At 38.6% G+C, this 26,697-nt stretch overlaps 1 protein-coding gene across 2 annotated transcripts in view; it reads right to left on the bottom strand.

The window, feature by feature from the left end:
- Positions 1-26,697, bottom strand: part of nfxl1 (nuclear transcription factor, X-box binding-like 1) — a 115,923-nt gene that overhangs the window by 45,598 nt on the left and 43,628 nt on the right. For both annotated transcript variants that reach the window (XM_080187990.1, XM_080187997.1), the window contains exons 12-15: positions 18,181-18,301; positions 16,433-16,592; positions 13,943-14,031; positions 12,685-12,706 (exon numbers count right to left, since the gene is read on the bottom strand). In XM_080187990.1, coding sequence (XP_080044116.1) covers positions 12,685-12,706; positions 13,943-14,031; positions 16,433-16,592; positions 18,181-18,301 — 392 coding nt within the window. The remainder of the gene's footprint in view (positions 1-12,684; positions 12,707-13,942; positions 14,032-16,432; positions 16,593-18,180; positions 18,302-26,697) is intronic.

Here is a 26,697-nt window from a genome sequence, read left to right as displayed (position 1 = left end):
AATGAGTATAGTTGATCCCCAAACCAGAAGGGATATTTTTTAAACATTTGCATTATTTCAAATGAATAGAATCAAGTGGAGAACTGTTACTTTTTTTAAAAAAAGGTCAAATGTAATATCATAATTCAAATGAAATGTTGCCATTTTAAGTTGTCAAAGATTTCTGTACTCGCTTGTTCAAGCATCTGAACGGTATGAAGCAGCCATGGACCTCTGGTTGCCAACTACAAAGTGTTGTTCAGTAATATCACTAAGAATGGAATTCATCCTGAACACCCCGCACCAAAGCAGACTGTGAAGATGACATCTTGTAACATTATCCATCCCAAATGTTATGCAAAAACAAGAAAACTTTACACTTGCTATACATCTGGTAGTGGTCATCAGGACAGCTAAATCCCTATAACTAGGCTGTACCCAAGTGTTAAATACCAGGACAGTAATTTCAGCTGCTTTTTGGAATTTTTTTAAAAAGTGTTTTTTTTTGCTTTATTCCTTTTTCCCAAGGTGTTAACTTGATGACAAAATGTTATTTGATGTTCTAGTGTAATTCACAGTATATTGAAAATGTTGGCATCACTGATTCCATATGAAAAGAGGGTAGCATTTGGTTGATGAAATAAATTATCAGTTCAGCTGGTGAGAGAAAAAAAAATCAGCGACTTTTTTTTGAGCGAGTGATACTGATAACTTGCCTATAGAATTCAGATACAGAAAATACTGCAGTTAATGCTCTTCAGTTAATGCATACACAAAGCCCTAATATGCTTAAAGAGATTGAATTGATATAGCGATTTGTCTTAACAACTTTTATAACCATTAGGTTTCTTTTGGAGTGCACTGACTTATGTTACAGTAGTCAGGTTTATTATTCATTGGAATTATTGAAAATGATTGCTTTGCCAATCTTTTCATTAAAAAATTCTGATTTTTTTATCAATCAAAACAGTAAACAAAGCATAGTAGCATTTTGCACCGAAACAAAATAATAGATTATAAGCTTCTGAATTTGAAAAAGATACAAACGTAAGTGTTTCTAAAATCTCCAGGCAGAATTCTCCTACCCTTCCCACTGCTGGGATATTCCAGTTGCGTTGATGACATAGTCCGGTCCCACCGATAGCGTACACCTGCTACGAGTTTCCTGCCAGTGGGGGTGGATTTAATGGGAAATCCCACTGACAGGGCCACAAGATCCCACGGCTGGCCAACAGCAGGCTGCCTCCCACCACTGAAAAACATGCCAAGAGAAGCGCAGAGAATTGTACCCTCTAACTCTTCACTGTTTCTTGCTTACATTATTTTTACAGAGTTTCAATCCTTGATTTCTCATTTGTCTCCCTGGAATATTAGGAAGTGACTTAATATCAGATCGTGAAGACCAATAATATTTTTTCAACAAGTCATTAATTATATTTGCAATATTATCCACATCTGTTTTAAGAGTCTACATTAGTCATGACTATTCCTCCTTTGTGATTATTAAATAATACAAATATGGCATACTTTAATAATTAACAACACATAGAAATGATAAGTGTCCATCTTAGAACAAAAGCTTGATCCCAAATGCAAAGATAAAATTGCAAATGTCAGGTCCTCAATAACGAAGACTTGCACACATACAATGTCTTCAACATAATAAAACTTCCCAAGGTTACACATTAGTATTACCAAACAAAACCAGGAGACATGAGGGCAAGTGGTCAAAAGCTTGATTGTGGAGATGGACTTTAAGAGTTTCTTAAAGGATAAGAGGGGTAGAAGGCTATATTCTCTCCAAAGCTGAGTTCCTGTGTAACATTCCGTTAAGGACTTTGGATTTAATTATTAGTCTGCACAACCACAACCACTCCATCTACGCAGAAGTGCATTTTTTTCTCTCCAGCAGTGCTGCTCAGAGGGATACTGCATCCTCACTGTTGGACCACCCCACTCATAGAATCAAAGCCCTACAGTGCAGAAAGAGGCCATTTGGCCCATCGAGTCTGCACCTACCACAATACCACCCAGGCCCTACCCCATATCACTACATATTTTACCCACTAATCCCTCTAATCTACACATCTCAGGCGATTAAGGGGCAATTTTAGCATGGCCAATCAACCTAACCCACACATCTTTGAACTGTGGGAGGAAACCAGAGCGCCCGGAGGAAACCCACAGACACGAGGAGAATGTGCAAACTCCACCCAGACAGTGATCCAAGCTGGGAATCGAACCCAGGTCCCTGGAGCTGTGAAGTAGCAGTGCTAACTGTGCCACACCACCACCAGCTTCCCACCTCCCCCGCCTGCCCCCCACCCCACACTCACTGAAAACACGTCTGCCTGAATTAGCTATAGGGCTGCGGGGGCTGAGTGAGCCAACTCGTTTGTCTGTTGTACCTGAGCCTGTACAATTGAGTTTGAATGCTCCTCCTGGATTAAATTAATATTTTTCAATGTACAAACATGCATTTTGGTCCATCAAAGGATAATAAATTCAGTGGAATAACTATATTGATTTTTCACTTTAAAACTGTCTTCTGATACCTTAAAGTTACATTTTATGAAGTTTTTTTTTATAATCGTACTTGTAATGAAGGGCTGAGTCATTCTTGATAAATTTCAAACTTTTATACAACACCACGTACAAAATTGGCAGTGGTACTTTCTCTCCTTGCACTCAACTCTCCAGCTCCTCTACATTGATATTAGTGAACACGTGGATGGAACAAACTGGAGGGAACATTGGTGGAAGAATGAAGAAATTAGGGGAGGGAATGCCTGAGGTTAGAGTCTTGACAGCTGAAGGTACACCTATCACTGGTGGAACAATTAAAAACAGGGATGCTCAAGAGGTTAGAACTGGAGAAGCAGATCTCTTGGAGGATTGTAGGACTGAAGGAGATTAGAGAAATGGATGAGGGGGGGGGGGGCGGGCGGTGGGTGGAGAATGGCGAGGCCATGCTTATTCTACAGTAAGAAGTCTCAGAACACCAGGTTAAAGTGCAACAGGTTTATTTGGTAGCACGAGCTTTTGGAGCGCTGCCCCTTCTGCCACTTTGAGAGCTCATGCTACCAAATCAACCTGTTAGACTTTAACTTGGTATTGAGACTTCTTATTGTCCCTACCCCAGTCTAAAGCCAGCATCTCCACATTATGGTTACATTCAAATAAGAAGGGGGTTCTCCATTTTGTGATTTAAAGTACACAAAATTGCCTACAAAAATTGTTTTTAGTTAATAGCACTTTGTCTTTGTTACTATAAACATCTCAAAAATGTGAAATCTTATCTTGCTATCCTTTCAGTTATTAACTGGAAGTTTGAATTTCTTCTTAAAGGTTATCAGTCTACAGAGATCGCAACAACTGGGGTAGAAAAATTATGAAGCAAATTAGTTGACATTTACAGGACTAAAAAAATTCCTATGAAAAAGTGTCTGGAATGAAAATATGTAGTCCTAGAGTACGAAAACTCATTTCTAACAGAACAGCCACACTTTACTGGAGCGCAGGTTAGGGGATTGGATGCAGAAGTGCTCAAGATATAATCCCCAAGCATTCAATTAGTGACTGGACAGTTGAAAGTAGTGCAATCAGCAACGTTAATGTTCACATTAAATTCTTGGTTCTGGTGGTTGGCATTAATTGAAGGGGGAAGCAACTAATATTCCTGTTTACGATCGCTAAGACAGCGCTCAAAATGTGTGCATTTAAGCAATTAGTGGAAACAGGATAAGTATTAGCTGTTCTGTCCCTACAATTAAAAGGATCCTACACGCAAGAAGCATCAGCACTCACGGTACTATACTGCAAGAAATCATGAAACTGAGAAAATTATCCTTTGAATAATGATTTTTATAAGCTCTTCGATTGTGAGCAATGTCAGGGCGTTTTGTGCTTCACGTTCCTATTTAGGTTTTAGCCATACCACTTTTAAAAGTCTCGTTGAGCAACAATGCTGCTAAAATATCACAGCAGGTTAGTGTAACAAAAAAATTGGTAAAGCTTCTTTAATAAATTTCAAAAAATACTTCCATTTTATTTAATCTCTTTATCTTACTGCTTTCTTTCTAGATGCTATTTTGCAGAAATAATGGTCAGCACAACAAATGTTTGAATTGAAATTATATTAAAAAGATCCAAATAGCACCTTAAGGCAAATACATTGGGCTTTATTTTGGAAGGTCTAATAAAGATAGGAAATATACAGTAAATGGCAGAACCCTTAAGAACACTGATAGGCAAAGGGATCTGGATGTACAGGTACACAGGTCACTGGAAGTAGAAATGCAGGTGGAGAAGGTAGTCAAGAAGGCATACTGCATGTTTGCCCTCATCGGCCAGGGCACCAAGTTTAAAAATTGGCAAGTCATGTTGCAGCTTTGTAGAACCTTAGTTAGGCCTCACTCAGAATACAGTGTTCAATTCTGGTTGCCACGCTACCAGTAGGACGTGGAGACTTTGGAGAGGGTACAGAAAAGATTTACCAGAATATTGCCTGGTATGGAAGGCATTAGCTATGAGAGGTTGGAGAGATTTGGTTTGTTCCCACTAGAACAACAGAGGTTGAGGGGCAACCTGATACAAGTCTACAAGATTATGAGAGGCATAGACATAATGGATACTCAGAAGCTTTTTCCCAGGGTGGAATAGTCAATTGCTAGGGGCACAGGTTTCATGTGCGAGGGGCAAGGTTTAAAGGAAAAGTACGAGGCAGATTTTTTTTTTTACACAGAGGATGGTGGGCGTCTGGAACTCGTGGCTGGGGGAGGGAGTGGGAGCAGATACAGTAGTGACTTTTAAGGGCATCTTGACAAATATGATTAGGATGGGAACAGATGGATATGGTCCCCAGAAGGGTAGGGGGTTTTAGTTAAGTCAGCCAGCACAGTCAGTGCAGGCTTGGAGGGCCAAAGAGCCTGTTCCTGCGCTGTAACTTTCTTTGCTTAATTCCTTTTTAAAGGCATAATCATAGATGTGCAGGAGCCACTTAGGTTGCAGTGTGAATTATCTCTTTAAACTGTTGCTGGCATATCATGAGACAGTGATAAGTCTGTGCCGCATCTATCAGCTTATTACTTGAAATATTAAAATCTTTGAAACAAAGTTCTAAGCAATACTGCTTCACACCACTAATATCCCAATAGTTGAATGTGAAGATTCATTGAATTATTTTAGAAAGTAAAGTTAACTTGACCGGTACAATTTGCATCGCTGAACTGTCCCTTAAAATTTTGTTTTTTCTGAAGTGTTGTTAATCAAAGATTGTGAAAGTAATAAAGTTAGTTTTAGAGAGCCTATTAAGAAGGCTCCATTAAAAATGCCAGGGTATATATTCAGTTTTGTCCATAAATGGGTAAAAATGAATTGTTTTAAGTATGTTGATGGTCTAAATACTATGGAAAAAAAAGGGCTAATGCTAATTAAAGTCATGAGGTTTATCTGAAATGCAGCATCCTTACAGAATCTGAACAAGCACAACTCATTAAGAACACAGGACAAAAGAGGGTTTGTTCAGAACCCTGAAAGGGTGCTAGCCATTTTGTTAAAAGATTGAGAACTACGAGAGCAAAATCACTACCTCGCATTTAATTAACCTGAAATCATAAGAGCATAAACACTGCTGACAAAGAGGTGAACACTTCTCACATATCGTTTGGATTGGTTGATTCAACATATGAGCAAATGATTTAGCAGGAGTAGGCCATTCAGCCCCTTAAGCCTGTAAGACCATTCAATAGGATCATGGCCACTGCATTACCTTCTGCATTAATGTGCTGTGCTCCCCAGTCATACAGGATGGGGATATTTGTGGAGCTTTCTCCTCTCGTGAGTTATTTATTTGTCTACCACCATTTATGATTGGATGTAGCAGGGCTGCAGAGCTTAGTTCTGATCCATTGGTTGAGGGTTCGCATATCTCAATCAACGCTACTTTGTATGCAAATAGTCCAGCGATCTAGTTTCATCAGCTTGACACATTTTTAGTATGCCTGCTGCTGCACTTGGTATGCCTTACTGCACTCTTCATTGAATCAGCAATGAGCCCCTGGCTGGTGATAATGGTAGATTGGGGCATATGCCAGGCCATGAGGTTACAAAATATGGCCAACTACCATTTTGCTGCTGATTGTCAAGTGTCTCATAGATGCCCAGTCTCAAGTTGCTTATCTGTCTGAAATCCCTTCTGGAACTGGTTTACTGGCACCCTAACTAATCACATTGAAGGATGGGACATATTTTCTCACGTCTCCATTTTCATATGACAGCAATAACCTTGGATGATTTTAATCTACATACAGATTGAACTTATCAGTTGGCAAGGCAAAGGTAGCCTGGATGATGTTCACAGTGTTTTTGGGCCAACTTCTTAAAGCAGTACATGCTACAGCCAACTAAAGGGCAGGCTATGAATTCTGGTAATGCGCAATGAAACAAGATTAATCTCATAACGAAGGTGTCCATAGGTAGTGGGGGAGTGGTGGAGGTAGGGTAATTGAATATTTCGAAAGCAGAATTGGATATTTATGAAGAACAAGGAGGTCAGAGGCTATCGTGGTTAGACGGACCATGGGGCTAAGAAACCAATCAGCCATGATTTTACTGAATGTCATAGCAGGCTCAAGGTCCAGAATGGTCAACTCCTAGTCTGAATTCATATGTATGCTAATATGTTTGTTCAACAGGCTCCATTGTTATGGTTATGATTTATTTAACAGATAAGCCCATAATGAATGTTTGGCTGAGTTTTAAAAGTTCATGAAGTATTTAGCGCCGCAAGAATTTGTTTACAGAATTGTTCAGGGTTTCAAGAGGTCAGAATAAGATTTTCTGTCTTTAATGGGGCTTCTAAAGAGATGATTAATGATCTGAGAGTCAGCACTGCCCAGACGCTGCTGTTCTTCGACATCACCCAATATTTCATTCCTGAATTTATTTATTGCAATTATTTTTCCTTTAGCAAAATGTACTACTTCATTCACACTTAATGATATTGAATTATCTACCACTGATCGATAAAGTAAATAGAAGGGGTCAAATCTTGTGAGTCACCACTCCACACATCCAATCATTGAGAAGTTGACCTTACCTCTAAATGATTTCTCACTGCTATACAATTTTTAATCTGGTTTGCTACCTTACATCTGTTTCCATTCTCCCTAATATTCTCTTGTGATTTCCAATATGGTATCTTGTTTCAACTTCACATATACTACGTTTACTGTACTTTCCCTCATGCTCTAGGAACAGGAGGCACTGATGAATCAAATATGGCTGTTAACTGAAATACAAGGTGACCTTTGTGTTTTCATCCAATGAGAAACCTCCTGCATGATAGCATGATGATGTGGGTGTTGAGGTCTGAGAGATATGGGATTGAGTGAGCAGCCCTGAGGGGAATGGTGCTGCAGAGCAATGGGAGATTCAGATCAGAGTAAGGACAGGCTTCTAATAACTATTACAGTATTGTGGGCAGTTTTCTTCTAGGTTAACCAGGCCAAGACAATTTTATCCTTAGAAACTCCAAACTTAATTCCCATCAGAAATGATAATTAACAGCGTATTTCTGTGGACACACTTTATTGCCCTTTTTAAAAAGTGGGCATTAGATGAGCCAATATTCAATCCTTTGGCACATACCCACCTTCAAAAGAACCTCTCTATTGAAAGTATAATTCAACACAAAATCAACTATATATAATGCAGTGTTTTTTTTAAATGTAAAATGTCAATTCAATGGCCAGAAATTATGTATAAACTCCATCACCATTCCCTCAGACAAACAGTCCCACACATTCTAATGCAAATTCTTACATTTGTTCAAGTTGTCATCGGTCCAAGGTTCTTTATAGTTATTTTCTCAATCTACTGCCCAAATCCTTGACTTTTGCCTGAAAAACCTCAAAACATTCTTGTAATATGTTGATGCTTCCAATATGTACCATGATTCTTGGCACCTCTCCCTTCCCACCCATGTTGTTATGCTCTCTATCAGCACCAGGAATACAGCAAAACATTCGGGAACAGAGAGTATGTGTTGAATAATTCCACAAACACATGACAGAGATTGTAAACAGTCTAGCTCAGCTTGACACAGTGGACTGGAAGTGAGATCGAGTCAGTGGTGTGCATAGAGTTTATGGCAAGAAGAATAATTTCCATCTTCTCAACATGATGTAGGACCAAATTTTAACATTGCATATTGGACAATCATAGGGGCAGTGAAAAGTCAAAAACAGATGTCAGAGTCACAGGTGGAAGTGTAGTTCCATAATTACAGACGTCACCAAGGGACAGCGGAGAGATGAAGAACTTCAAGATCACCGTGCAGCATTTAGCAAAAACAACATTTAGAATACACTGGCTATAATCAAACAGGTAAAATTATACAAGAGAGGAGATGCATTGAGGGATGCAACTGTGACTTACATATCTGCAGAAGTAGTGATCAAGAATAAGAAGGATGGACAATACTCAACATTCACAGAGAACATTGATTTTAATTTAGTTAGAGCTTTTCACTGCTGTGGGAGAAGTAGGAAGCAAAGGAAGTTGTGGGAGAAATGTCATGAATGAACAAAGTGACAAAATATTGAAGGATTTGCGAGGATAGGAAATGGAGAACTAACATCAAGGAGCAATGATCTGAGTTTTTATGAGCTAAGTGGTGATAGTTTTGAAAGGGTGGAAAACCATGCCACCTCCATGGATACTAGTTTTGAGAGTCAAGTCACAGTGATATAATTGGAGCCTAAGAAACTGCCATGAAATCCAGAACTAACCTTTTTGCTTTGGCTCTTACTAGACAGCAAGTTTGCCAGTCTGAATTTGAGAAATTCAGGTGACCTCACCCACAGAGTATAAAGCACAGAGCGCATATACTAGGTTATCATACAACCTTTTGATGTATTGCTTCTCATTTTAGAAAGTCTTAAAGAATTATTCCCACTTCCATAAAGGAGAGTAAAAATTTTGCCAACTAGAATATAAATGTATTTTTTGAATGCATAGGGAAAAGAGGAAGAATAGTATGACACACAAATTGAAGTGCTTACAGTTATAAAAATTTATAGGAGGCATTTAATTGCTAATTTGAGATTATATAAACAAGTATGTTTTCTTTTTGCATTACTAAAGTTAACCATATCAGTGTCACTACTAACAAGTTAAAAATCTGATTAGTTCTGGGAGAAACGTTTCCATTAAACAGCAGACAATCAAAGCATAAATACTTTGCAAGACAGTTATTGAATTGTCTGACAAAGCCTCGCATCAGTTGCATAATTTGATCGGACCACCTCGGCTTAATTTGCACTCTATCAATTTAATCACAATAGAGTATTCCAAACTGGATTCCAAAGCCCTCTGGATCCCTCATCTCATCCTTGCCAACACTGAATATAGTTCTCAGCTTTCGGTATGATTCTGATATCCAGCTTTACCTTTCCACTGCCTGTGTGTTGTTTGACTGATTGCCCAACAAACAAACCACTATTCAAAAGCTTCAGCCATTTCACTTTAAAGTCAACAATCAAATCCAAAGTTAAAATTCAAAACTCAATTCCCAACGGTATGATTCTCCCATAACAAAAACGTCCAGGGTAAACCAGGTAATGCCAGTACTATTTCCACCGCAGTCATTTGTTGTGTTGTTTGTTGTTTTCCTCAAAAATATGTCACTGTTAGATTAAGGAAGCATCCAAAGTCATCAAGGTCCTGATTACAAACTTATTCATTTATTCAGCCTGGGTTTCCCTTTATTAAGCTAAAAATGAGGTTAAGTTTTACGAACGAGATGCTTTAGCATCCCAGACTCATATTATGCAGATGCATACATAGGGCAGAATTTTTTTTAATGGTGGGGTTTCCCGCTGCTGGTGATGCCTACTGCACAACAGCCGTTTGACATTAGGTAAAACATCAACTGGCCAAATGCAAGATTTCCACACTCATCTTGCAAAGCAGCTCTGTAGTCCCAGCAGCAACAGTTTTGAGTAGTGGTCATTGCTTGGACTAAGAGCCGTAGTATAAGCAAGTTTAAAAAATGTATATTTATTTGTCACAAGTAAGGCTTACACTAACACTACAATGAAGTTACTGTGAAATTCCCTGTGCCTGTTCGGGTCAATGCACCGAATCAGCATGTCTTTGTGAATGTGGGAGGAAACCAGAGCACCCGGACGAAACCCAAGCAAACACGGGGAGAACATGCCAACCCCACACAGACAGTGACCCAAGCCGGGAATGGAACCTGGGTCCCTGGTGCTGTGAGACAGCAGTCCTAACCACTGTGCCAACCCAAATGGAGGTCAGATTGAAGAAATTTCTGGATATCAGGAGGGCATGGTTGGCAGACCCCAGAAGTGGAGGGATCAAGGGCTTGAGGTGTCAGAGATGAGGATTAAAGGGGAGGTGAGGTACCTCCAATGAGCACAGGGCAAAACAGTGGCTGAGGCACATAAGTGATCATTCACTGGTCTAAGAGTCTCAGTGGGCACAAGGACAGACAAGGCATCCAACTTCCGATATATCCTCCTGCCCACACTCCCCATCCGTAAAATGGATAGCAGGTCAGCAAGGCAACAGGCAGGCCATGAGTTCCATTTTATGAGATCCCTGCTTTCAAACCCAACAAGCAAGTTTGAAATTTTCTTTATGGATGACCCCTCTCAGCAATTTCTTGAAAAGATTATATAAAATGCGCAGCTTTATAATCAGACTTGTTCCTTACTATCTCAAAGTTTCAAAGTCTCTGGCACAGCTGACTCTGACATTTCAAAAAGCCTGATTACAGATTCTGCCCTTAATATACTTCAAAGCAACATTTACAATAACTGAATAACTGACCTTTGCTATATCAAAAGGATATACAAGATATCTCACACCATATCTCTTGGCTTTCAGCAGACAGCCGTCTATTGAAAATGCAAGCCTAACAAAAGGGGCTCATTTTACTTCTGTGAGCATTTTAGAGAGTGAATTGGATCTCATGCATAAGGCATATTGCTGGGAAGAAATATAATCCATTAACAAACTACATCCAACCTTGAATTTATAATTATCAAATTAAGCTAAAGCTAATGTAACTTTCCAGACACACATTTTGACACAGGGGATATTTTTATCAAACAGCTTCATGCCTGTTTCAAAGGAATAACTTTTTCCCTTCACCAAATCAAAATATGCTGTGAGCAATCTATCAAATTCCAAAATTTCTTATTCCAAACTGCATTCAGAAATTCTCCCACCTGTTGAAGCACTGACCAATAGCTATTGTTAACATTTTTGATACAGGTGTTCTTGCGAAAAAGTCCAAACTTAATCAAACCGACGCCAGCTACGCAACTATAAGAAATTAGCAACGCTGGCAGAGATGCAAGCATCTCTTTTCCTGCCCATGAAGCCGAAAGGTTCCTCTGTGCTTCATACCATTCTCGTGGAGGGCAGGGCAACCTGTTCCTTACCATAAACTCTTCTTTCTTGAATGCACCCATCCTCCTTTTCAATCACCAAGTTTACCGAGACTGGGAATTAGTCTTTTGGGTACTTGCATGCAACAAGAGTAAAAATGGCCAACATTTCTTACGTTTAACATTTTAGAAACATTGAAGAATTTACAGAAAAATGGTGCATTATGACGATTCCTTCAACAAAGTGTTTAAAAATAAAATCATATTCAAGAAAAACTTAGATAGTGACTTTAGGTTTTTGTGACATCAAAGCCTTGGAGGTACAAAGGATTAATTTATCCAAACTCCTACTCATTATTTCCATTTGTCCTGTCCCACGTTTAGTTTCTCATTAACTATACATTCCTGTGGACTTGCAAAATGTTTATCATCTTCTCAAAAAGGCTTGATTCATATCCATATTCTAGATCACACCACAACATGCAATTGATCAAATCCTGGCTGACAGTGATTCTTTTTCCAGTTATCAAGGCCACCTTATCCAAGAACGTGTTCTACTCTGCTTGCAGCTCAGACTGGCATGGTTTCCATTTCCAGGCTGTAATTTTGTCAAACCACTTACTAACCTAGCACTAAGATAAGAGCAAAATACTGTGGATGCTGGAATCTGAAACAAAAACAGAAAATGCTGGAAAATCTCAGTAGGTCTGACAGCATCTGCAGGAAGAGAATAGAGTCAATGCTTTGAGTCTAGATGAGCCTTCGTCAGAGCTGAGAGCAAAGATCAGCAGAGATTTATACTACTGAGATGGGGAGAGGGGTGTGGAATTGAATATAGAATATGGCAGTTGCACTGAAAGTGAGGGGGATGGGTGAATGACTTGCAATGAAATTAGATAAATGGAAATGGGATGAAGTTGGAGGACAGAGTTCATCCTCTGAAGTAGTTGAACTCAATGTTCAGTCTGGGGATTGATTTATATTGAAGTACATTTGGTGTCTTTTAAATACCCTTGTGCCCAATGAAGTCAAAATGGAGTTCAAAATAAGACGTTAAATTTATTTAAAATTTGCTTTCAATGTGAACACTTACTTTCTCTCCGTGCTCTACCTCAAATCAGAATAATCCACTCAATTCCGCTAAAATCTGATCTCATCAGCCATGAAATTTGCAACAATTCTAGGAGATACATCTTGATTTATAAGAAATTTATACAGCGGCCACACTGAAATGTGATCAAATATCCAACTGCACATTTTATCCTTAATGTTGTTTTGGGCTCACCTCATGCTTTCCAAGACAAGCCCTGCAAAACAAAATAGTGCATTATAGTAAAAAGATTTAAACAACAAAACAAAAAATTTTAAAATATTACTAATTATTTCTATGCCAATAAATAACATGGATTAAATCAACACAAATGCTCAGTCACCAGACTTCCAAATATCTAAATAGTTCAGAAATAACTTGAGCAAAGATAAAATAAAAGCATAGTTGATTCACTTCAGGTTATTATCCACTTGTTCTTGCAAACCTCCTATCCTTCATTCTCCATAAGCTTGAGCCTGAAAAGCATGTCATACATAACTAATCTCACACCAAGGCCCACTTTCCAATCAGGCCTGTCCTCCTGATCTAAACAGGTTCCTCATTGTCACTATGTTTAAAGTTGAAATGCCTTTCCTATGCCTCCCCATCTTCTCCCCCTTTCCATGTATCCGTAACAGTCTCCAGTTTTACATCTCGACCCCACAATGCTCTCCAAGACTATTTCCACCTCTACATTTCAGTCCAGCACTCCCTCAGCTTTGCTGCTGATGATAGTTATATTGATATTTTTGTCACCTTGAAATTCAGTATCTTCGAAGTCCTTCTCACTGATTTTCCAAACTCTTCAATCTCCCAATTAGTGCAAACACAACAGGTCTCACACCAAATTCTGCCAAAAGATCGACTCCATCTTTATTGATCCATTGTTTTATTTCTCAGCCTAACACACGTTTCCAATCTTTACAATTTCCCCACCCTCAACCCTGCTTGCTTCACCTCGGATGGCTGTTAGGAAACCCACCCAAGTCCTCCCCAGATTTGAGAATTTCATTAAAATCCAGCTTTCAGATATTGCTACTGAGCTTTACCAACACCTCTCACAACCACCCATGGCACTATGCCTAGCTTCCCCCCCCCCCGTCCCACTTCTACTTTAAATACATTAAAAGAATGTTGTTGCTGTAGTAATAGTTACGCTTATAACATTTTGATCAAATAGGTTCCCAAAAATAATACTACCGCCAACTATAATAAAGTATTTTTCATTAATTAGCGAAAATGCTATCACATATGAAACAGTACTTTGCTTACTTGTCATACTATGTTGATCTAAAAATCAGCATCGAGTTTGAAATTGAAATGCTTCTGGATTAGGGAATTTTAAGAGACATTGATGGGCAACAGTTAAAAGACTTGCATTTTGTATATTAGCTTTCAGAATTACCACAGGAATATTTCAAGACTGAGTTAAAAATCATAAATCAGTACTTACATAGGGACAGGGATCACACAGGGTGGACAGGGCACTGCAGTTCGAATGAAACGTTGCTCAGGTTGCTCCCACGGACCTGTAGGTTGATGCTAGGAGGAGAAGAGATATGAGAGTACTAAATGAAATCCTCAGAAAGCTATAAAGATAAATAATTAGTTTTCAATAAAATTTTACATTTAATTGAAATATTTTAAGATATTTTCCTTGCATAATTTTATTTCAATTTTGGGAATCTTTTTCCACATTGTCTTTTTTTTCATTTATTCTTTCTGGGCATGGACATCACTGACTAGACCAGCATTTATTGCCCACCCTTAACTGCCCTCAGGAAGATGGTGGTGAGCTGCCTTTTTGAACCTCGTTGGGCATGCAATATAAGCACACCTGCTGTGCTGTTAAGGTGTTTCAGGACTGTGACCCAGCAACAAAAAAGGGAGAGAAAAATAGTTCCAGGTCAGGATGGAGAGAGGGTTGGAGGGGAATTTGCAGCTGGTGGTGTTTCTATGCATCTGCTTTCCTAATCCATCGAAAGTGGTAGAGGCCGAGCAGCGAGGCGCTGCTGAAGGAGCAGCCCCGAGTCAAGCAGGCTGTTTTTTCCTGGACTGTTGTTGGAGCTACACTCATCAGGCAAATGGAGAGCATTCCATCACACTCCTGACCTGAGGCTTGTAGATTGTAGATAGGCTTGAGAGTGTCAGGAGGTAGTTCACTCACTGCAGAATTCCCTGCCTTTGAACTAAATTACTATATAGTAATTACACAGTAATCACTGCATAGTTTAGAGGGATCCCCGAAAGTGGCAACACAGTGAATAAGGCGGTCAAGAAAGTATACAGCAAATGCTTGCCTTCATTGGCTGGAGCATCGAGTACCAAAGTTGGCGAGTTATATTACAGTTGTATAAAATTTTGCAAAGAAGGTTTAACAACATGTTGCCTGGTCTGGAGGGTTTAAGGTTCAATGACAGGTTGGATAAACTTGGATTGTTTTCACTGGAAAGACAGGTGGAGGGGGCGACCTGGTAGGGGTCTACAAAATTATGAGAGGCACAGACAGGGTGGATAGTCACAAGCTTTTTCCAAGGGTGCAAGTGTCAGTTACAAGGGGACACAGGTTGGGAAGGCAGAAGGTTTTTCACATAAGGGTGCTTGGAATACACTACCAGTGGAGATGATAGGAGCAAGCACATTAGCAACATTCAAGATGCATCTTGATAGACATGTGGTGGGAGGCTAACAGAGGGATAGAAACTGAATATCAGTGCGCAGGCTTGGTGAACTGAAGGGCCTGTTCCCGTGCTGTATTGCTGTTTGTAATAATCTGTTCACAAGATATAGTTCTTTTAAAAAAAAGATGTATGCAAGCATGAAAACAGAACCAGATTCTGTGCAGGACAACCCGCAAGAAGTTATTTTTAAATCGATGATAAGATAAACCCTATTAAAAATTTAGTAACTTTTATGTTAACTGTCCTACTTCCACCTATCATTTACATTTTTTAAACACTTTGTTTTTCATATCATGAGAAAATCTAATGCATGAATGCTGCTTACAAATCTGATGTGGAGATGCCGGTGTTGGACTGGGATGCGCACAGTAAGAAGTCTCACAACACCAAGTTAAAGTCCAACAGGTTTATTTGAAATCATGAGCTTTTTGGAGCGCCGCTCCTTCATCAGGTGAGTGACTCCAAATAAATCTGTTGGACTTTAACCTGGCGTTGTGAGACTTACAAATCTGTAATATTACATCTTAAGGAATGCACCACTGTAGTATATTTCTCAGTCGTTCCTTTCCTCCTTGTCTGAGTATGTTGCAATCATGGTCACAATTCTACAATAATTAATTATGCAAAATCTGGGAGCACACAACAAAATGAGATGCTTTTTAATCATAAGATCTTCCTATATTTTGCACAACTTATTTCATATCTCACCATGTGGTATTTCTTTCTTTCCCTGTTTCCCTCACGAAGGATTGTTTGCAAAAAATGGAAATTAGTTGGGGCATGGAGACGCAGCACAGGGATAAAGATTCATGCCCTAATTGGGGAGATACTCAAACTGGGATGCTAAATCATTTGCTGGTTGGCTGCTTCGGAAATTATTTTTTGAACAAAAATAATAAAATTCCATAACATGTTCACTTTACGTTCTCCTGCTTGAAAAAAATTTATCATGACTGGTTATCCCAAACCTTAACTTAATGGATGAATTTTCTGCAATCACAATAAAAATGAGGCCAACATGAACCCTAACTCTTAGCCATCTCCAAAACAGTCAGCTGAAAATCTGCATTGCATATTCCAGGCATACTGCCTTCTAGAGACTAACCAGTAACAAATTGCACAAACTGATGAAATATGAAGTTAACTTTAGTATGTAGGCAACCTTTTAAAGGACCAAACCAATCTTAATTTTTCCTCAAAATTGCTGCATTGACTGCATCCAGACTAATGAGATCCAAGTTTAAGAGGCTAAACATTCTTACTGAATTTGCTTGCTTGACCAGGACTTCATCGTGACATGTTGCAGGACAAAGGTGGGCACATTCAGCTAGTACTTTCTGGCAGAGTTGTTTGCATGGAGGACAACAACCAAAGTGACATCTGTGTTTCTCTCTGCTTGGATGATGACATGTGGGTGGTTTCCTAGAGAGAAAATTTTTAAAAATTAGAAAAGGAAATTAGATTTGCTGTACTGACAAACACACAACTAATTAGAAAATAAAGTGCCACTGATGGATTTTATGTGGTCGATAGAAAGATGCAGTTTCCCAGAGGAGATTTGATTGAAATTCAAAATTAAGAGACTTATGGACAAAGTTGATAGAGAGCAATGGTTCTCATTGGTAGAACGATTGAAAACTAGACAGCGTGGATTTGTGATTAGCAAGATCAGCAAGATGAGGAAATAGCTTTTAATGCGAGTGGTTAGGAACTAGAATAAACTGCCCAAGATATGGTGGAAACAGATTCAATCAAGGCTTTAAAATGAGAATTGTATCATTATCTGAAGAGAAAAATTTGCAGGGACATGAGCAAAAGCTAGCAGAATGGGATTAGCCAAATTGCTCTTGCAGAGATCTGGTTTAAACACAATGGGTTAAACGGCCTCCTTATGTGCTGTAATCATTCTAAAATTCCATGATATGACATGGTACTTAATACCATTAGAAGAACCTTGTCTTACATAATGTCTTGAAAGATTACAAAGTTTAACAGTATGAATCGCTCCTTTCCCTGAGTTATTGCTCAAGGATGTTTGCTGCTAAATTGACAGCTACTTGTAAATTTAGATCAAGGGAGACCAGGAGTAACCTTATCAGAAAGGAAATATATAAATACTGGCACTACTTCTTTCATCTACTGAATTGCAATTTGTTGTTTTCTGAACTTGATACTACATTTTAAAAATTGGGTTATTGCACCTTTTCAGAAATTTATTCTTGTCTGAAAGAACAGTTGTTTCATCAGTGCATGCACAGGTATGGAATCACTAGCTTGTGGGCTACGTACTAGTTTTAGGGGCATTATAGGAGACTAAGTGAGCAATCAAGAAGCTAATGATGACATTTATAAACAAGTCCAAACCAACTCAAGCACTGAAGCACACAACTAGTGAAGCAATAGGAAAAAAATGAATGGCAGAGGCTTGTGACAAAACGGAATCCAGAGGCATGGCGTTAGAAATAATGAGGAGAAATGACAGTTCTTGGTGTGTCCTCCGAGTATTCTTTTTTACAAAGTACACAGGCTGCGATTCTCCCATCCCGCTGCGCCAATTTTTAAAAGTAGGGCAAGAGATCTCAAGCTGCATTTCATCTTGAACAACCAATTCCAGGCATGATGTCCTCCCAAAGAGCATTTAAAGAAGTTCAAAGAACGTTGAACCAAAATATTATTGCTTTCTGTTCCACTAAATGCAGAATAAGCATTTGCAACAACATAGCAACTCCTACACTGGAAATCTGAAGTTACAAGCCTCACTGCAACAGACCATGGATACCCAAAATGCACACAGAATCCTGACTCCTCAAAACCCACCATCATCACTGGTCTACATGCTTGGTTTGAGAGTATATTTTATCAATGGCATTGCAAAATTTAACACCTTTTTTTGAAAAATGTGCATCACGACCAAATATTCAGACAACAAAATAAGGCCAGAGATCATAAAATAAGAAATGTTACAACACCTTAACCAATTAATTCAATGTAATATATTTTATGCACTGACCTGCAAATCTCTTTGCATCTTGGAGGTTTAGTTGTGCGTTCTCTGCCACAAGGTACAACCAGAACAGATGCACTGCAATTACATTTAATTTCTACAGTCTCTGGACATGGGTAGCAAGCACCTAATAATTTGAAAAAGTAATAATTGAAATAGAATACAATCAACTGTAAAATAACTTAAACACAATAGATTAATATAAAACTTAAATATCTATTTTAATTCAGTCAAATTAGGATGGAAAAAAAGACGTGGTCTGTCTCACACTAACTGTCCACCCATGTCACAAAAGTGTTATAAAAAAACTTGAATTTTTATAGCACTTTTCACAACCAAAATATGTTCCAAACCACTTTGCAGCCAAAGGTTAATCATTGTTGTAATCTAGGAAAATAATTGTAATGTTGGAACTAGAATGTTTATATTTTATAACCATCAATAACACTAATACTAATTTGAATATTTTCATCATCTTTGAAAAATTATTTTAAAACTCAAATTAGGATTAAGAAAACATTTAATACATGTGGGCATGCTCACTCTGCCAGCACTGGTTTGTAACTCAAGATATCTCAGAGAACATTATGTAGTAGTTTCTGATTCATCCTTGAAACGTAGTTATCTGCATTTTCCTCCCTCACTGCAAGTCTTTTCACCAATATGATGTTTATACTTTCTAACCATCAACAAAACACAAGGGATATTTAGGATGACGACATAGATATTAATAAAGTTCTCTAAAAAAAAGTGCAAGAGCAAGATAGAAAAGCATGACTAAATACACCATGTACACCTTGTTGATCTCCAATTAAAATACAGTTCAGTAAGCAAATATAATCTGGTCATTCTAAAATATGCAGTATGCAAATTTCTTGTTTAATACCTTACTTAACATTAGAAATTGCAGTAACTGAAAGCAATAGCATTTTCAAAACTTATTCTGAATGATTCATTAACTGTAGGTTTTTTAAAAACAGGTGGTGATTTGGCCCATCATGCCCATATCAGCTCTCTACAAGAGCATACCAGTGAATCCTACCACCTAGTCCTTTCGTTGTACCTGCAATTTTTTTCTAGCGATTATAAAATGCTCATTAAATAATTACATATTATGTATAATCACATACATTTACAAACAAAATCACAATAAAATGTTTTGCTTAAACAGTATGTAAAAACAATGGTCAACATATCAAGTATTACAGGAAACACTGAGCAAACTCCATTGGTATCCAAGTGGTGGTGAAAAATTTCTCCGGTGGCCTTCCCACCAACCTCCCGCTCTCGTTTCTCCTAGATCAGAGTTTAACTAAGATTCCCTTCCACCACTTTCCTATTACCAATATGATGCCATCAGTATTTTAACTGCTTTAAATTTCTCTCTCTAAATCTCATGGGAACCACTAGTAGCAGTTATTAAAAATAATGCAATTTTTCATTATCAAAAGTCTGTGCATCCCTTACGAATGAATTTGAATAACATTACTGAATTTAACATGGAGCAACTAACAATTTACCAAGATAGAAGTTGTAAAGTGCAGTACTATAAAATATAAACACTTCCCCATTCACTTGTTTAAGAGATCACAACGTGATCTGAATTAAGTTGGATATTTTTAGAATGAACAAATTTGTCATCAATACTTAGTACAGTATAGATGGCAGGGCTGGTTATAAGACCCAATTACAATAGCAAATGGACCTCTACATCCCTCACCTGTAGTAATGAAAGTTGACATTACATCAATTTGTATGGTTAAATAATTTTAATATATTCATGGCATTCCCAGCTCAGTTCACATGGTGAACAGCTGAGACAAAGATTGGTGAGGGATGGGTGGATCAGGTAAATGGAATGGCTTGCTAAATAAATAGTCTAACAATAGGCATAAACTTAAAATGGTGAGACAGTGGAGTACTATTCCCTGCAATTCCCATGCTAAATAGGAAATCCAAGATGCCCCATGTCTCCTTAATTACCAGATCTGCACAATTTGAGCTTGAAGAGTTGCTCTAGAGCAAACAAAAGACTGAGAATTTCCTGCAACAGGTTGTAATCACTCCACAGCCACGAAGTGTTTTGAAGAGCGAGAGGGTATATATCCAACATATTAGGAAGGGCTGGAGAGTACAGGAATTCTTTGAGAATGTGACATTCAAACTGGTTTTCAGCAGCAGTCGCTTAGTCATGAAGCGCAAGCACAAATAAATCAATAGCATCATAACTGGGTGAACTGGAAAACTACAGTAATCATAGCAGATTTGATATTCAGGAAAAAGCATTTCTGCATCTGCCAATGCGAGTGGCTATTCAAGGCAAAGAAATACGGAAAGGAAATTTGGAAATCCTAGAAGTGGATACAAGCTTGAGGGAAAGTACTATTAGAAAGAAGGTTCCAAGGCTCGGCTTTGAGAGTGGAATTTGGAAACGTTCATGTGGAAGCCAGAGTCAAATGAGATCAGTTGGCTCAGGGTGCAATAACCATCTGGGGGATCTGAGGTGAAATTCATCAAAGTTCAATTGGTGACAACTGCCATTTAGTTTCAGACTGAATGTATCTGAAGTTAGCCTGCTAGGTATAGGCACTGTGTATGAACTGAGAACATTTTAACATAAGACATATTTTGTAACCTATGTTACCCTTAAAATATGTGTACATTTGTGAAGATAAGTGGGCATAAAGGATTCTTGTATGATGGTCAATCTTGTTTAATAATTTTTTTCCTATTATTGAAAACTAATTGGCAATCCTGTGACTCTATTCAATGATGTTTTACAAAAAAAAAGTTAAAAAGTTATGGTCTTTTGAGCCAGGGCTCCACTCTGGGACCTTCCCATTTAAAAGTATCAACTGGAATCGTAACATGTCGTCAATACAGGCCTGTTGCCTTCTTAGTGGAGTTGATATTTCAGTTGCACATGCACCTGCATACACTTCACTCTTATTTCTGTCCCAACATGAATTCAATTACTTTCCTTTGTACAATGTGGTACTCAGAAACCAACAATCTAGTGACCCCAAATTCCCCCAAATGTTGATTCATGCTTGTGTTTTACAATTAATTGCTAACAAGATGCTTAAACTTCACAGGTGGCTGAAAATGGGTACTTGATCACAGAATCAAATGCAGTCCATAGTTTAAATGTTCATAGTCCCCTGTTAAATTGTAGCCATCACAAGAGAGTTTGTGGCCAATTTCAAAAAGTATGATTTTACAGTCCATAACATTTAATATTCTCATGCTTCTGCTGAGTATGAGAACGAATGTAAATGTATGAAAATACACATGCGGCTCCTTAAAAGAATACTTTGGAGCCAAGAGGTATCACTATGCTCTATGACAAATGTATTGCATTGCTTCATTATTGCTTGATAGGGGTAGAAGGAATTGAAAAATACCCAATCTGAACTACATTTTCTCATCCTGTCAACAGAACAATGAAGTATGTTGGATATCAATAAACGGTGGAAGGTAAAAGTGAAACAGGGGGTATTTTCTTGCTGCCACGTGTTTACTAACTTGTGTTTTACAATTAATTGTTATCAAAAAGACTAATTCAACATTCCTAATAGGAAGCTTTCAGGGAACGTGGATCACATAGAGATGGACAATCCCATCTCTCAGCACAACCCCTCTCTGAGAATGCAACAGTGTTAAATTAGTATCGAGTTCCTAATTGAACATGCTGCATTTATTATGAGGTTTAAAAAGGGATAATTGCCATTACAAAATTATTTCATTCAACTACAACATTTTTATTCAGCACACAAACTTGGTTTTCTCTAACATTTATTGTACGTGCCATTTATCCACATCTGATTTAGGTAAAAATCATTTATACTAAAGCTGTACAAGATAATTTTTCATTGGAAGTAACCTTTCTCTCTTCTTATAAACTGATTAGGGAAAGAAAAAGAGCATGTTTAGAAATCAGCATATGAAAAGGTCACTAGAATTAACTAAAGATAAAAACAGATAGAAAATGAAGAATGTGTCCTTTTGACAAATGCATTATAGAAATGTGAAGTTTACTACAAAGCCATCTTTGCACTAGAATTAAGGTTCATAAAAAGCTTTGCTTTAAGAGTGTCTATTTATTAGATCTAAATAAAGTATACAATATAAAAATGCATTCTGCAATAAAAATGCCACATTTGATAGCGTATTTGCCCATTAAAAACTGGCTTTGTAAGGCACTGTTGATGTAGTACAGGGGCCAGCAATGAGCCAAGTAATCCCACAAACAACTCTGCAGTCCTGCCTCATGGTGATGGATAGTAAACAACTAACCAGAGGAAGCATAATATCCCTGCCTTCCATAATACAGGCACCGAGCACATAGGTGTAAAAGATGAGGCTGAAGCATTTGTAATCATCTTCAGCCAGAAGTGTCATGTGGTTGATCCAACTCAGCCTCCTCCTGAGGACGACAACATAACAGGTGCCACAGTTCAGCGAATCCAATTCACCCCATGATATCAAAAACAGCTGAAAGCACAGGAAATAGCAATAGCTTCGGGCCACGATGACATCCAAGCTCTGGTACTGCTCTAGAACTAGCCATGCCCCAAGTCAAGTTATTCCAGTTAACATACAACATTGGTATCTGACAGTTTGGAAAATTACTCAAGTGTGCTGTGCACAATGAGCAGGAGAGATCAAATCCAGCCAATTACCACCCATCAGGATCATCAGCAAAATGATGTGCCAATTACACAGCAATAACCTGCTCACTGAACCTCAATGTGGGCTTCGCCAGGGCCACTCGGCTCCTAACCTCACTACAGCCTTCATCCAAGCATGAACATAACAGCCAAATTCCAAAGGTGGGGAGCTGCCCTTAACATCAAGGCAACATTTGACTGAGCACAGTGCCAAAGAGCCCTATTACAAATGAAATAAATAGAAATCAAGTGGAAAACTCCACTGCTTGAATCAGACCTAACACAAATGAAGACGTTTGTGGTAGTTAGAGCTCTAGGTAATTGCTGCAAGAGTTCCTCAGGGCAGCACTGAAGGACACATCGGCTGAAGTTTATTATTACACCAATTGAGGGAATAAGTTCACGAACATGAACATTAGAGGCAGACAAGTGCAAAACAGAAATCTTCTGCTAATTAGGTAGAATCTGCTGCCACAAAATTCAGCGCGTGTCTACATTAAATTTCATCTGCCACTTGTCTACCCAACAGCCTATGTCCTTGATATCTCTCACCATCCTCCTCACAGCTCACAATATTGTCCTCTGTAAATTTTGTAATTGCGCCCTGCACAAAGACTAGGTAATTAATATAGATCGAGAAAAACAGTGATATTTTAACATGTTCCTTTGAACCCCAATAAATATACCTTCCTCCAGTTCAGCCCAACAAATATTCCGTGTCACTCAGCCAACTTCATAACCATGTTGTCATTTTCATGGGCTTCAACTTTGCTGATAAACCTATTCGTTGGCACATCATCAAAACCTTTTTCGAAGTCCATCAACCTCTCTATTACCTCACTGAAAAACGCAATCCAATTAATTAACCAATAAATGTTGGCTTTCTGTAATTAATTCGAACTTGTCCTGATTACTTAATTTTGTCCAAACTTATCATCTCTGTCGACTACCAAGATTAAATTAACTGGCCTGTAGTTGCTGGGTTAATCCTTGCACCTATTTATCAATGTGCAATTCTTCATCCCTGACTTCTGTACCCAAGGACAACTGAAAGATTATAGTTAGTGCCATCTTCATTCACTCAAAGCATCTCACCTGCTCCTGGTTACTTACCAAATTTAGCAACTTTAATTGTCTTTCTAATGCCTGCACTTTGTCAATCTTTCCCCAATCCAAATGTTGCAACTACCTTCGCTTTTACTAAAAGTTGGCAGCACCTTCTTCCTCAGAAGAAAACAGATGCAAATAATTCATTTAATATTTCAGTCATGCACTGTACCTCCATGCACAAAATCCCTTTTCTGGCCATTAATTGACCCTGTTCCTCCTGTTACTACTTTCATGTCTTCTGGATTCACTTTTGTTAGCTACCAATCTCTTGTGCTTGCTCTTTGATGCCCTTATTTATTTTTTCACTTCCTCTTTGAATTTTCTATAGCTTCGTTCAATCTACCTCAATTGTATTATCTACCTGACATTTGTCAGATGCAACCCTTTTCCTGCTTCATCTTACTCTCGGTCTCTCTAGTCATCCCGGGACCTCTGACTTTGTCTAACCTTTTCCCTTCCTGGGAACGCACAATGACAGAGCCTGAAGTTTCTCCTCTTAAATACAGCCCATTGTTCAAATACAGCTTGCCTACCAATTTTTGAATCCATTTTAGCTAGGCCATATCCATTCCCATGAAATTGGATCTTCCCCCAATTAATCATTTTTGCTCTGCATTGCTCCTTACCTTTTTCTATAACTAGCTTACACCATATGCTTTATGATCACTGTCCCTTAAATATTCCCCTAGTGGCTCATGGTCCACTTGGCTCACCTCATTCATCAGACCCAACAATGCCTCCTTCCTCATTGAGCTGGAAACAGACTAGAGGATCAATTCTCCTGAATGCACTCTAGAAACTCTTTTACCCCCATCCTCTCATTAACAGTTCTACTGCACAAGTCTACAACAGAATAGTTAAAGATCCCATTATACCAACTTTAATTTTCTTAAGAATTTGTACCTCTATTCGGTATCCCCAAGTTGGAGGTTTATAGAATACACAGTAATGTCAAGGTACAATCATTTCTCAGCTCTAAACAAACAGATTCTGTACTTGAACCCTCGAGGACACATTCTCTCCCCAGTACCATAATCCTATCTTTAATCGCAACTGCCATCCCTCTTTTTTCCTTCCCCAGCTTTCCTGACCACTTTGTAACCAATATTCCATTTTTTCAGCCAGGTCTTCATTATCATCACATCTCACTCTCCTGGTTATCTGCACCTGTAACTCACCAACCTTATTTATCACACCATGTGTTCGCATATCTGCACTCAAAATCTACTTTAGAACTTATTGCATTATCTCCAACTCTGATCCTACACAATACCTTATTTCTTACTCTGGATGTTATCTGCTTGCCCAATTCTCTATGCACCTTATTTTGCCTCTCACATGTCACCTCCACCTTTCCACCTCACTAACAAGTCAGCAAAAGCCCTCCCCAATAACAAATCACCCAACAAAGACATGGGTCCAAGCTCCGTTCTGCTGCAACTTGTCTGACTTGTGGCCATCCCATGTCCTCAGAACCATTCCCAATGTCACAGAAATCTAACACCCTCTTCTCCTGGACCATCCTTAAAGCCACATGTTAATTTGTTCTATCCTCCTATTCCTATACTTACTGGTGCATGGCACCAGTAGTGATCTGGAAATTTCTACATTTGAAATCCTGCTTGCTAACTTATTTTATAGTTCTTTAAAGTCTGTTTGCAGGACCGTATTACTTTTTCTACTTCTATTATTGGTGCCAACATGGACCCCTAAAGCTGCTCTGCAGCCACTTAGTGACATCTTTGTACCAGGGAGGCAACAAACCATCCTGGATCCACATATGTGGCTGCATAAATGCCTACCTGCTCCCCTAATTATAGAATCTCCCATCAACATGGTTTTCCCAATCTTCTTAATCATTCCCCTGTACAGGTGCGTCATGGACTTGGCTCTGGCAGCACTTCCCAGGAAAATCATCACTCTGACTGGTATACAGAATTGAATGGAGACCAAGATTCACTCAGTGGATTCCTGCACTAGTGGCCAGATTGTCTCCTAGTCCCTTGCTGCTACAGTGGCGCGATCAAGAAAACAGAAATCCCCCCAGTTGTATGGATGCACCCAAGTAACATAACCAGATTTTGCTGGGGGGGGGGGCGCACTCGCGCGCAGCAGCGGCAGCAGAGGAACTGGCTCCCCTTTGTTCAGCCTCCTCGGTTGGTCACCGCAAAGATTTAAATTTGTTTTTCATGAAGCTATGCCATTTCCAAATCAGAATGTATTTTAACTATTTTAAGCTGACATAAGGAACGAATCAAACAAGGTTTTCAAATCAAAGGAGAAATTTATTAACCATTAAACCCAAGGAAAATAATATAAACATAATTGAATATTCGGCCCTCATGAAGTCATTATGGACGACACACATACAAACACATGGGTGTCAGAAATAAGGAAAGTTAGAGCCCAATAAAGAAAGGTTAAATTAATATATAAAGAACTGTCCTCTGATTGTCCTGCAGGCATAGGTTTTAAATGTTACCTAAATGCCAATTTAGGTTAGCTAGATCTTTGGATGTGGTCAGATGTTGCAGTTATTAAAAAATCTCAGTTTATTGGTAAATTTCTGGTAACATTGATTTTTCAAACTAAGTAATACACTTGCTCAGAAAGAGGGGAAGAAAGAGGGAGGGGGACAGAAAGTTTTCAGCCTGTCTCTTCCATTGAAGTCTTTCTGGCTGTAGCCTGGCCTGCGGTACTGCAATCATTATATATTTCTAAAGGGTTTTGGATGGGCATATCT

This window comes from Carcharhinus amblyrhynchos, chromosome 1 (genome assembly GCF_965287045.1).
Source record: "Carcharhinus amblyrhynchos chromosome 1, sCarAmb.v2.hapA, whole genome shotgun sequence".
In the NCBI taxonomy this organism is placed as follows: Eukaryota; Metazoa; Chordata; class Chondrichthyes; order Carcharhiniformes; family Carcharhinidae; genus Carcharhinus; species Carcharhinus amblyrhynchos.
The sequence above is the reverse complement of the archived record's forward strand: the minus strand, read 5'-3'. Positions and strand labels throughout refer to the sequence as shown.